Source organism: Dipodomys ordii, unplaced genomic scaffold (assembly GCF_000151885.1).
Source record: "Dipodomys ordii isolate 6190 unplaced genomic scaffold, Dord_2.0 Scaffold188, whole genome shotgun sequence".
Taxonomy (NCBI): Eukaryota; Metazoa; Chordata; class Mammalia; order Rodentia; family Heteromyidae; genus Dipodomys; species Dipodomys ordii.
Genome location: NW_012267404.1, coordinates 811,157 through 824,040, shown reverse-complemented (window position 1 = coordinate 824,040; position 12,884 = coordinate 811,157). Strand labels below are relative to the sequence as shown.

Sequence of the window (12,884 nt, the reverse complement as noted above, 5' to 3'; positions counted from 1 at the left end):
GGTAGAGCGCTAGCCTTGAGCTGAAGAGCTGAGGGACAGCGCATAGGCCCAGAGTTCAGGCCCCATGACTGGAACCCTCCAAACCTCCCCCAAAAAAAGAAGCTCAAGAAGAGTGCCCAGTGGGTGGGGGGGGCAGGAGGAGGATGGAAAGGGATGGGAAGGGGAAACAAAGGAGGAGGCTACAATGCTTGATAAGAAGAAATGTACTCATTATCTTGCCCATGTAATTGTAACCCCTCTGTACAGTATTTTCACAATAAAAAAAAAAAAAGAGTGCCCAGGTCCCAAGTTCAAGCCCTTGTGCTGGAATAACAACAACAAAAAAAGACAAAACAAAACCAAAATCACTTTTGTCTTTAAAATCTTTTAGCTGCTGCTTACTATACTTAGAAGGAAATCCCAATTCCTGGGGCTGGGAAGGTGGCTCAGTGGTAGAGCGCTTGCCTTGCATGCATGAGGCCCTGGGTTCTATTCCTCAGCACCACATAAGCAAAAAGAAAACAGCTGGAAGTGGCGCTGTGGCAAAAAAAAAAAAGAAGGCAATCCCAATTCCTTACAGTAGCTCTTTCCTCTAATTTTATCTTATCTTTATCATGCCCTAGGCACATTAATTTTCTCTGTCCACAAAGGCCAATCTTCCTTCCTGTCTGTTATCCATTCTCTGAACCATCGGTGGCTATTTTACTGCTCCTCCACTGGAACACCTACTCATTTATTAACTCAAGTGTCCCCTTACCATGAGTATAAGTAGATATTATCCCACTCTCTTCAAGCATGTGATTGACTTTCCTGTTTCAAAGAATGTTTCAATATTATTTCACTGTTTATTTCTAAGCCTACTGTACATATAGTCTTTCACCCCAATGTTGTTTTGTATTCAGGTTTTTCTTTTTTGGGTCTGGTCATGCGGCCTGAACTCTGAGCCTGGGCACTGTCCCTCAGCACTTCAGCTCAAGGCTAGCGTTCTACCAGTTGAGCCACAGCACCACTTCCAGCTTTTTTTCTTTTTGCTTATGTGGTGCTGGGGAAATCGAACCCAGGACCTCACGCATGCAAGGCAAGCACTCTACCACTGAGCCACCTTCCTAGCCCCTAAGAGCCTGTTTTTTAAGATGAAAAACCTGAGCCAGATGCCAGTGGCTCACACACATAATCCTTACTACTCAGGAGGCTGAAACCTAGGATCACCATTCAAAGCCAGCCAGGGCAGGAAAGTCCCTGAAACTCTTATCTCCAATTAACTACCGGGAAAACCAGAAATGGCACTGTGGCTCAAGTTGGTAGAGTGTATGCCTTGAGCTGAAGAACGGAGGGACAATGCCCAGGCCCAGAGTTCAAGCTCCACAACCAACAAAAAACAAAACAAAACAACAACCCCTCCCCCAAATAAAAAACAACAGGCTCTTGGGCTAGGAATAATATGGCTTAGTGGTAGAATGCTTGCTCAGTATGCATGAAACCCTGTGTTTGATCCCTCAGTAACACATAAACAGAAAAAGCCCGAAGCAGTGCTGTGGTTTAAGTGGTAGAGTGCCAGCCTTGAGCAAAAGCAGCTCAGGGACAGTGTCCAGGCTCTGAATTCAAGCCTCAGGCCTGGTTAAAAAGAAAGAAAGAAAGAAAAAGCAAAAAAACCCACTCTTGCTAGGTTGCCCAGGGTGATCTTAAACTTGGGTTTATCTACTTTAGCATACTTGCATTTTATTTTGCCTACTTTCTCCTCTACCAGAACTGAGATTTGAACTCAGAGCCTCATACCTGCTCGTCTTGCTTAGTTGGCAGGTGCTCTATCCTTTGAGTCACACTCCAGCCAGCTTTCTGTTGGCTACTTTGGAAATGGAGTCTCATGAACTTTTCTGCACAGGTTGGCTTCAAAGTGTAATCATAATCTATAGATTTCTTTTTTTTTTGGGTCCGGTTGTGGGGCCTGAACTCTGGGCCTGGGTGCTGTCCCTCAGCTCTTCAACTCAAGGCTAGCACTCTACCACTTGAGCCACAGCGCCACTTCCGGCTTTTTTCTTATGTGGTGCTGAGGAATCGAACCCAGGACCTCAAGCATGCAAGGCAAGTGCTCTACCACTGAGCCACCTTCCCAGCCCCATAATCTATAGATTTCAACCTGCTGAGTAGCTAGAATTAAAGACATGAACCACTACAGTGCCAAGTGAGCCATTGAGCACTTTTGTCTTTAAAGCTCTGTGTTAGAATGAGTTAAAAGGTCAACTGCTTAGAATTAAGCTGCCCCACTGAGATAACTAAAGTAAATATTAACTATTATTTTAACTTGTGAGAGGGCAAAAAGCCTAAAAACATGTTCAGTCTTGATTCTTAAAGTCAGGCATAAGGCTTTGCCCTTTAAATTTCTTAAATATCTAACCAATTCTTATCAGAATAAATGAGAAGTGATCTCTTACCTGTGGCAAATATAACACGATCTGTCTTTGTGAACTGGACATCCAGTACCTCCTCCAATTCCATACACATACTGATTGCTTTTGGAGGAGTTTTCAGCAAAATAAATCCCAGCTCCAAACATGCCACCTATGTATGCATGCCTTTCATCAAAGCCCTTATGGATAATTGCATTCACAAAAGGAGACCCTGAAATACATATAGATTGGTAAAAGCAAGTTAAATATTTTTTTAGAAGGCAAAACTAAAGTCTCTTAGAAGTTCATTTCTTTTTCCTGTGGCCTATTAGGGATCCAATCTAGGGCTTCATGTATAGTAGGGACAAGACAGGCCCAGCCAAAGAAGAGCTACAGAGCACAAGAACCAGATCAGGTAGGTGTTGTGTGCTAAGGGCTGGAAAAGACAATCACAGCCGGGCGCCGGTGGTTCACGCCTGTAATCCTAGCTACTCAGGAGGCTGAGATCTGAGGATCTCGGTTCAAAGCCAGCCCCGGCAGGAGAGACCGTGAGAATCCTATCTCCAATAAACCACCAGAAAACCGGAAGTGGCGCTGTAGCTCAAGTGGTAGAGTGCTCGCCTTGAGCTGAAGAGCTGGGGGACAGTGCCCAGGGCCAGAGTTCAAGCCCCACGACCGACAAAAAAAAAAAAAAGAAACACGTTGGGGGAGGGAAGGGATAGTGGGACAACAACAAGGAAGGGAAGGGGTAACAATGATCGATAAGTAATATACTCATTGTAACCCCTCTGTACATCTAACAACAACAAAAAAGAATGAACTTGGAAATGAACTTGGAAAAAACAAAACCATTTCTAGAAAAAACCTCATTAAAACTTTCAAGTTAATAAATAAAAACCATATATTCTTTGCCAAGGGATTATGATAATAACTTTTTTTAGGGTTGTAGCATAAGTAGTGGTATTCAGATTATCTCACAGAAACCCATTCTAGCTATTCCTTCAGGGGACTGTGAAATTCATTCTACTTCTACAAGGTCTTGTGTTTATTAGGCAAGTGCTCTATCAATGGGCTACATCTGCAATCTAAGAATATGAAATTTAATGTGCTTTTTTATTTTTATTTTTTTTGGTCCGGTCGTGGGGCCTGAACTCTGGGCCTGGGCGCTGTCCCTCAGCTCTTCAGCTCAAGGCTAGCGCTCTACCACTTGAGCCCCAGTGCCACTTTTTCTTTTTGCTTATGTGGTGCTGAGGAATCGAACCCAGGACCTCAGGCATGCAAGGCAAGCGCTCTACCACTGAGCCACCTTCCCAGCCTCTAATGTGTTTTTAAAAAATCAAATTAGGTCTCCAAAAACTTTCTGCAGTCAAGAACCAAGATTTTGGTGCTTTTTTTGCTTTTTGGATGGGGGTGAGGGTGATCCCTGACCTTTGTGCTCAAGTCTAGCGCTCTACCACTTGCACCACAGTTTCACTTCTGGCTTTTGAGTGATTAACTGGAGATGCTTCTCATTCACTTTCCTTCTTGAGCTGGCTTTGAACTATGATCTTCTGATCTCAGCCTTGTGAGTAGCTAGGATTACAAGTATGAGACATCAGTGCCCAGCTTCAAGGACAAAGAAAGGAACAGATTGAAGCTACTATTAATAACAAGCTCAAAGGCTTGAAAAACAATACATCAATACCTATAAAGTTGAAAACCAACCAATAATTGACAGTTTATGAAATTTTAATCAAAGAAAATTTAAATACAACAGTGATGCTATAAATTCAATAATTATCAGTGACCTCTATAGATCTAATGGCAATGTTTTTTTGTTTTTGATATTGTTAGTCATAGGGTTTGAACTCAGGGCTGGGGCACGCTCCCTAAGCTCTTTTGCTTAAGGCTAGTGCTCTACCACTTTGAGTCATACAGCTAGCTCAACTTCTGGTTTTCTAGTGGTTAATTGGAGATTCATGGCCTTTCCTGCCTGGACTAGCATGGTAGCATGGAACCATGATCCTCAGATCTTAGGCTGCTGAGTGGCTAAGATTACAGGTGTGAGTCACCAGCACCTGGCAAAATGGCTCTTTAACACTGAAGTTAAATGTGATTTTGACACTGAAATTTTAAAAATCAAAGCAGAAGGCATACATTTTTCTGAGATACAGAAAAACAAACCAAAAAGTCCACATTATCATTTCTACTTTTTCCATTATAATAATCTTATTTATGAAGTATCCATTTATAAAGTATCCACTGTAAAAGAAACTGACAACAGGAGCATAAAAGTTATAGAAATATTAGATTATTTTAAAATGATATAAAGAAAATATTATTATTTAATATCTGTCAAAAGCTATCTTAATATGGAGAATAGTAGTAGAGTTGGGGGAGAAGGAATCTTACCATGAAATAGCATTCGTTCATTTGCATGGTTGTGGTTTTCTTCAGAAACTTCTTTTCTCCGGTGAGTATACCTTTCCCATAGTTTCTTGTTACAAACCTTCTGAATCTGTAACACCAGAAAAATCAAATCTTTAGGTGTTTATAATGACCAATTTCATCTTAACCAAAAGATTGGCCAGGAGTGAGGTGAAATTTTTTCAAAATATATGTAGTTTTCAGTCAACTGAAGATAATTGTTTATTAAAAATACCTTTTATAATTATCCTACAAAGTTAGACGTATAAATGCCTTTTTGGAATCAAATACCTCAAAAAAATAAGGACATACATAAGTTTGATATCTGGCTTACGCCTTTAATCCTACCTACTCAGGAGGTTAGATCTGAAGATTGTGGTTTGAATCTAGCCTGGGCAGCAAAGTCATCTTATCTCCAATGAATGACCAAAAAAGCCAGAAGAGGTAGAGTGTTAGCTATGAACAAAAATGCTTAGGGACAGTGCCCAGGCCCTGAGTTAAAGTCCCAGGACCAGCATATGTGCACACATACACAAATCATGCTTTAGCTGGGAGTCAGTGGCTCAGGCTAGTAATCCTAGTTATTCAAGATCATAGTTTGAAGCCAGACTGGTCAGAAAAGTCCATGAGACTTTATTTTTACTTTTATTAATTTTACCTTGAGAATATTGTATCTACTGAAGATGCCACCTGCATGTCCACCATCTCTGTGCTCACGGACTGTACTCTGCATCTGATGGGAAAATAATTTAAAATGTGTGAATTAACTTTTATGTATGATTTGGGGAATACAAATTTCTGATTCATCTAATTCTATTTTTGAGAATTTAAGTCTTTAACTTTTTGTTGTTTAAAGGATATAGGTATTATAAATTCATGAGTACTGCTTTCTAGAGGTAGCTATTAGTCAATCATTTAAAACATTATATAATGTAAATTACAGGAAGAAAAAGAAACAAGAATAGGAGGTGATTAAATATAAAGCTAAATGCTAGTCACCTATCATACTAAAAAGTAAAACATTAATTTCTTTGGTCCTACTGATTTTAGACAAAGCACAATGGGTATTTCATTAAGAACTGGCCTTTCTTGAGTTTTAAAAAAGTCTTACTGGGGATGGGAATGTGGCTTGGTGGCAGAGTGCTTGCTTAGCATGCATGAAACCCTGGGTTCAATTTCTCAGTACCACATTAAACAGAAATAGAAGTGGCACTGTGGCTCAAGTGGTAGAGTGTTAACCTTGAGCAAAGGAAGGTCAGGAATAGTGCTCAGGCCCTGAATTCAAGCCCAGGATGGCAAAAAAAAAAAAAAAAAGTTTTTACTAAATCTTCTATTTCTATGTTCAATTCACATGGCACCTATGCTTCAATGTGTAAGAAGGACATTATTCAAAACTTTCAGCAGACCCAAGAGTTATTTGTAAACAATGCTAAAACACAAATATCCTGGGCAAATAATACCTACATATTTCTGGCTCTTGTCTGAGATTCTAGGCTTTGTACCTGCTTCTCTAATGGAACACTGTGTCTGTATGACTGACCTATCTTTTCCATTATTTAAGGAATATGAACATACCTCTTCTTCCACAGACTGAAACTCTTTATCATCAGGAGACAGATCTATGAGAATTGTTCCACTACCAGAGTTGTTCAGAGTTAAATATGGGTTAAGACCTATGAAACAAAATTAAAATTTAAAGGTTAAAAAAAGTGCCTATAAAACAGCAGGGCTGGGAAGGTGGCTCAGTGGTAGAGTGCCTTGCATGCATGAGGCTCTGGGATTGATTCCTCAGCACCACATAAGCAGAAAAAGCTGGAAGTGGTGCAAGTTGGAGTGCTAGTCTTGAGCTGAAGAGCTGAGGGACAGTGCCCAGGCCCAAAGTTCAGGCCCCATGACCAACCAAAAAAAAAAAAAAGTTACTTTGATTGTTTCGCTTTTTTGTCTTTTTTGCCAGTCGTGGGGCCTGAACTCTGGGCCTGGGCACTGTCCCTCAGCTCTTTAGCTCAAGGCTAGCACTCTACCACTTGAGCTATATCACCACTTCTGGCCTTTTCTGCTTATGTGGTGCTGACAAACTGAACCCAGGGCCTCACGCATGCAAGGCAAACACACTACCACTGAGCCACCTTCCCAGCCCAATTTAAAAACTTTTAATTTTAGAACAGTTTACATTTATAGAAAGGGCTCCTGTATATCCTCACCCAGCTTCCCTCTGGCTATATACACTGTATGAGTACAGTACGAGTTTCAAAAATTATTAATATAGGCTTAATTTGGATCTCAGTAGGTTTTCCTACTAGCACTCCCAGGATCAAAACTAGGCTATCACACTGCATTTAGATCACTAATTTATAACTTCATAAATTCTAAGAGTTTTGTTGAAATATTTTGCAAAATTATTTTCTTCTATATTTCTTATTTTTTTAATGTGGTAAGATATATGTAACATAAAATTTACCATGTGAACCATTTTTTCTTTTTCCTTATGTGGTGCTGAGGAATGGAACCCAGGGCCTCAGGCATGCAAGGCAAGCGCTCTACTACTGAGCCACCTTCCCAGCCCCATGTGAACCATTTTTTAAGTGTTCAGTTCAGTAAGTAATTCACACTGTTTTGTGGCCATTTCCACCATCTATTTCCAGAACCTTCTCATCTTTTCAAACTAGAATATTATTTCCACTCATGATTATTTTTTTGTCCCTCAGAGCCTGGGTGCTGTCCCTGAGCTCTTTTGCTCAAGGCTAGCGCTCTACCACTTGAGCCACAGCACCACTTCCAGCTTTTTTTCTTTTTGCTTATGTGATGCTGAGGAATCGAACCCAGGGCCTCAGGCATGCAAGGCAAGCGCTCTACCACTGAGCCACCTCCCCAGCCCCTCTTATAAAATCTTTAAAAATGAAATTCCAAACAGAATCTTCTTTGGCATCTTTATAATACAACTCCCTTTTAAATTTATACAAAATCTCCAAGCTTCTGCTGTTTTTTCAGGTTGGGCAATTTTTTACTTCAGGGCTATTGATCTAAAAAACAACTACTACCAACAAGCCACTCTCTGATGACTTAAGAGGAGCAACTATGAAGACTATATGCAAACTATTATGCAGAATAGAGACTGTGGTAAATGCCTAAGGCCAGTGCACCCTAGCCAAGATAGATGTATCAGGAGTAACTACAGGACCAGAGAGAGTACACCTCTACCATTTGGAGGTAAATATGTATTTCTGTCACTGTTTCTTGAGTCTTTCAATATAATCATAACTTGGCTTTGTTTAGTTTATACATACACTAACTGCTTTTTTTTTTTAAATGTAGCTCCTTCCTAAAACACTTCCGTTACCCCAGTATTCACCCAATACCACTATTATACCAGATGAGGTATTTTAATAGCTACAATGGCAATCTACAACTAAAGTTCTATTTCTTCTTATTTTTAGTAGCTCTATTATAAACTAGTATCCAAGGAATCATAAATTTTCCCTCTTGCCTGGATCCTGTCCCTGAGCTCTTCAACTCGAGGCTAACACTCTACCACTTGAGCCACAATGCCACTTCCAGTTTCCTGGTGGTTAGAGATAAGAGTTGGCTGGCTTTGAACCCTGATCCTCAGAGCTCAGCCTCCTGAGTACCTAGGATTATAGGTGTGAGACATCAGTGCCGGGTTTCCTCTTTTATCTTATGAAATTTAGCTTTATACTAGATAACTAATACTTCTCATATTTTAAGTATTTTATTCTAGTCTATACTTGGCATGTGAAGTCCATTTACTTTTTTTTTTTTTTTGCTGGTCCTGGGGCTTAACCTTAGGGCCTGGGTGCTATTCCTGAACTTTTTTGCTCAAGGCTAGTGCTCTACCACTTGCATGTGCAACACCTCCACATCTGGCTTTCTGGTGGTTAATATGAGTTAAAAATCTCATGGACTTTCTTGCCTGGGCTTGGCTGGGTTTGAACTGCAATTCTCAGATCTCAGTCATCTAAGTAATTAGGATTACAGCCATGAGCTGTAATCAGTGCCTGGCTATATTCTATATACTTTTTTTTTTGGTGGGTTGCAGGGCTTGAACTTGGGGTCTGGGTGCTGTCCCCTGAGCCTCTCTATGCTCAAGGTTAGCGCTCTACCACTTGAGCCACAGCACCATTTCTGGTTTTTGAGTGATTAAACAGAGATAAGAGTCTCATAAGGACTTTTATGTCCAGGCTGGCTTCAAACCGTGATCCTCAAATCTCAGCCTCCTGAGTAGTTAGGATTATAGGCCTCAGTCACTGGCATCTAGTTCCATTTACTTTATCAACTGTATTTAATAACACCAGTTTAAAACATTTCTTTAGAGCTGGGCGCTGGTGGTTTACACCTGTAATCCTAGCTACTCAGGAGGCTGAGATCTGAGGATCGTGGTTCAAAGCCAGCCTGGGCAGGAAAGTCTGTGAAACTCTTATCTCCAATAAACCACCAGAAAACTGGAAGTGGCACTTGTGGCTCAAGTGGCAGAGCACTTGCCTGAGCTGAAGAGCTGAGGAACAGAACAAACATTCCTTTAAACATTTCTTCTTTTTTTTTTGGGTCCGGTCGTGGGGCCTGAACTCTGGGCCTGGGCGCTGTCCCTCAGCTTTTCAGCTCAAGGCTAGCGCTCTACTACTTGAGCCACAGCTCCACTTCTGGCTTTTTTCTTTTTGCTTATGTGGTGCTGAGGAATTGAACCCAGGGCCTTGAGCATGCAAGGCAAGCGCTCTACCACTGAGCCACCTTCCCAGCCCTCCTTGAAACATTTCTTAGCTTGAATCACCTAAATTTTTAGTACTACTTTTTTGCTTTAACAAGCAGTCCTCATCCTGTCCAGCATACATCATTCCCTGAAAATTCCATCTTTGCTAAGAAAAGTTTCTCTTTAATTCTAGCTGAACTTCAAGTATAGGATATTTCAGGGTAAACCACTCTCTCAGTTTCACAATAAGGTTAAAATATGGCTTGACACTTGAAACATTTTATACCTAGATCTGATAAACAAGAAACGTTAACATCTCTCGAGTAAATACAATGTGTGCTTTCCTTAAGCCCTGAACACTATTGAAAAATAAAAATATTATACAGATTTGTATTGTTTAATTTCCTTGGTTGCCACATTATTTTTTCCCCCATTCCAAGCTTAGTATTTTATACAAGAGATTTACATTATTTTATGTGATACCTTTAATGTCTACCTGTTATTAAGTCAGAACAAAAAATGAGATACTTAAATTCTAGATCTTTTAGAATCACAGAAATTGAGAGCTAGGGTAACTTCAGAAATCATCACAATTTTCAGTAACTAAGACAATCTTCAAATTTCTGTATTGGGTATACACTTTACACAATTAACACTGGTAGCTCAGATGTATAACTATTAGCAGATTCTTCATCACAGGTGTCTTGAATTCTAGTTACTACTTTCCTTATTAAACATATCTTCTCATACAGATTTTCATGTTATTAATACACTAAGCAATGGCCTTAAACCGATTACATAAATTAAAATGAAATACCTTGTTGTCCAGAGATAAGTCTTTCTACTCCTTTAATTAGTTTGTGTCTATGTCCATAAGCATTGATTCCAATCTCTTTGAGTTCCTTGTGTCCCATCTCAACTAACACATCCAAAGTGATCTTATGAAATAAAACAATTTAAAAATGCTTATTAATGTTAGGTAGACATTCATATATGGGTATTCTTTTAACATAAGACATTCACATATTTAATTTATATTTGTGTGAACAGTTTTAACATTAAAATAAACCATTTGCTAAACTGAAATTAGCAAAAAAATATAAGTTGGCCTAGCAGCTGGGCACCAGTGGCTCACACCTATAAACCTAGCTATTCAGGAAGCCAAGATCTGAGGATCAAAGTTTACAGCCAGCCCAGGCAGAGAAAGAGTGACTCTTCTGTCTAAGTAAACAGAAAAAAGCTGGATATGGAGGCATAATGCAAGTGTTAAGAGTGCTAGCCATGACAGAAAAGGTGAGAGTGCAAGGTATGGAGTTCAAGCCTAGTACCAGCACCAACCATCCAATCAACAAAAATATGGGAGTAAAATAGAAGTTGAGTCAGGCCCAGGACAGTTTTGAACTGCAATCCTCAGCTCTCATCTCTTGAGTAGTTAGGATTACAGGCATAAACTACCAACATCAAGTCATACATGTTCTTTTATATTAACCACAGTCAGGTGAAACATTTCATCTATTACACTAACTTTTCTACTATCACTGTATAGCTTACCTTAGTTACATAATTTTTCTATTGTTCCTCCAAAGTCTGAATACCATGCTAACTTATACTTTCACAATACTATTCAAATTAACTTTTTTTTAAACCCAAAATATATCATCACTTCACAAAATGGAAGCAATTCAATCATTCTCTCCCACTCTCTTTTTTGTGGTAAAAGAATTTTAATTCAGGACCCTGTATTTGCTAGGCAGGTACTCTACCACTTGAGCTACACCTCCAGCTCTTTTCTGTTTTCAGGTGGGGTTCTGACAGTGATCTCAGCCTCCCATGTAGCTGGAACCACATATCTGCACGATTGTGCCTATTTTTTTTTAATTTATAAACTTTCTATGAAGCTGTCCCTTGATAGTTCATTACATAATAATCTACTCCCCCCAATTTCTAAACTCTATGACAAACATCTTTGAATGGTCTTGTTCCAGCTTCATAAACCTGACTGAAAATCTCTTTAGGTACAAGTATACAGTTGTTACATTTTCTAAACAGTTAACAACAGCTGGGTGCTGGTGGCTCACGCCTGTAATCCTAGCTATTCAGGAGGCTGAGATCTGAGCACCATGGTTCAAAGCCAGCCCGGGCAGGAAAGTCTGTAAGACTCTTATTTCCAATTAACCACCAGAAAACCAGAAGTGGCACTGTGGCTCAAGTGGTGGAGCACTTGCCTTGAGCTGAAGAGCTCAAGGACAGCACCTAGGCCTAGAATTCAAGCCCCATAACCACCACCACCATCACCACCACCAGCACCACCACCACCAAAACAAAAACAGTAACAGCAGCAAAAATATGTCAATGTATTCTGATAGAACTGCTTAAGATGGTAATAGACAGAAAAACCCAACTGTAAGGCTGGGAGGTGGCTCAGTGGTAGAGTGCTTGCCTTGAATGAGGCCCTGGGTTCGATTCCTCAGCACCACATAAAGAAAAAAGCTGGAAGTGGAGCTGTGGCTCAAGTGGTAGAGTGCTAGCCTTGAGCTGAAGAGCTGAGGGACAGCGCCCAGGCCGAGTTCAGGCCCTACAACTGACAAAAAAGAAAAGAAAAGAAAAGCCCAATTGTATGACTGGCATATTCCTCTCCATAGGAGCTACCTAGCAATGTCAGGTTTAGAATGGGTAGTAACGGACAGAACAGAACTGAACATAGTTCAATGATAACTCACTTTAAGTACTAAGATAATTTTGCCATTCAAAAAAGTTGTTTTATTACTATACACTTAACAGAAATTCCAAAATCAAGCCAAATCAGGAGAGCAACTAATTAAAAAACACTCTCAAGAAGTGAGAATAGCTCCATGGTAGAGTAAAAGTTCAATCCCAAGACCCCAAAAACAAGACTCACAAAAACTCTCCTCCACAGATTGCAGAGGTCAAGTAAACAACACTAAACATACTAAACAATACAGTTAATCTACTTACCTGTTCTCTCTCAAATATATCCATTAAGTGCTCAAGTCCAAGATTCCTCACAAATTGAGTTATGCTAAAATCTACTCCTGGAACTGGAAAAATTCATAGAAAAAAACTCAGAACAAAATTTTTACCCCAGAATAATACATATCAGCATTATAATAATACAGTTCTGTGATGTCACTATATATGTGAAGATAAAGATAATGCAAAACACTAGTAACCAGTTAGGACAGAATACAGAATCAAAAGTCATAAAAAGCAAGAATTGTAACATTTCAACGTTCATAGGGATATTTAAACACTGGAGCATTCTCAGGTTTAAAAAAACTTCGCACCAGCACAACTATGCTTATTGCAGCATTATTTACCATAGCTAAGATATGGAACCAACCCAGATGCCCCTCAGTAGATGAATGGATCAAGAAAATGTGGTATATATA

The 12,884-nt window shown here is 39.8% G+C and overlaps 1 protein-coding gene across 1 annotated transcript in view; it reads right to left on the bottom strand.

Moving 5' to 3' along the window:
• Tnks2 (tankyrase, TRF1-interacting ankyrin-related ADP-ribose polymerase 2) overlaps positions 1–12,884 on the bottom strand; it is a 69,680-nt gene that overhangs the window by 4,443 nt on the left and 52,353 nt on the right. Inside the window, exons 17-22 of the mRNA XM_013034319.1 lie at positions 12,451–12,533; positions 10,292–10,412; positions 6,348–6,445; positions 5,431–5,505; positions 4,758–4,863; positions 2,412–2,598 (exon numbers count right to left, since the gene is read on the bottom strand). Coding sequence (XP_012889773.1) covers positions 2,412–2,598; positions 4,758–4,863; positions 5,431–5,505; positions 6,348–6,445; positions 10,292–10,412; positions 12,451–12,533 — 670 coding nt within the window. The remainder of the gene's footprint in view (positions 1–2,411; positions 2,599–4,757; positions 4,864–5,430; positions 5,506–6,347; positions 6,446–10,291; positions 10,413–12,450; positions 12,534–12,884) is intronic.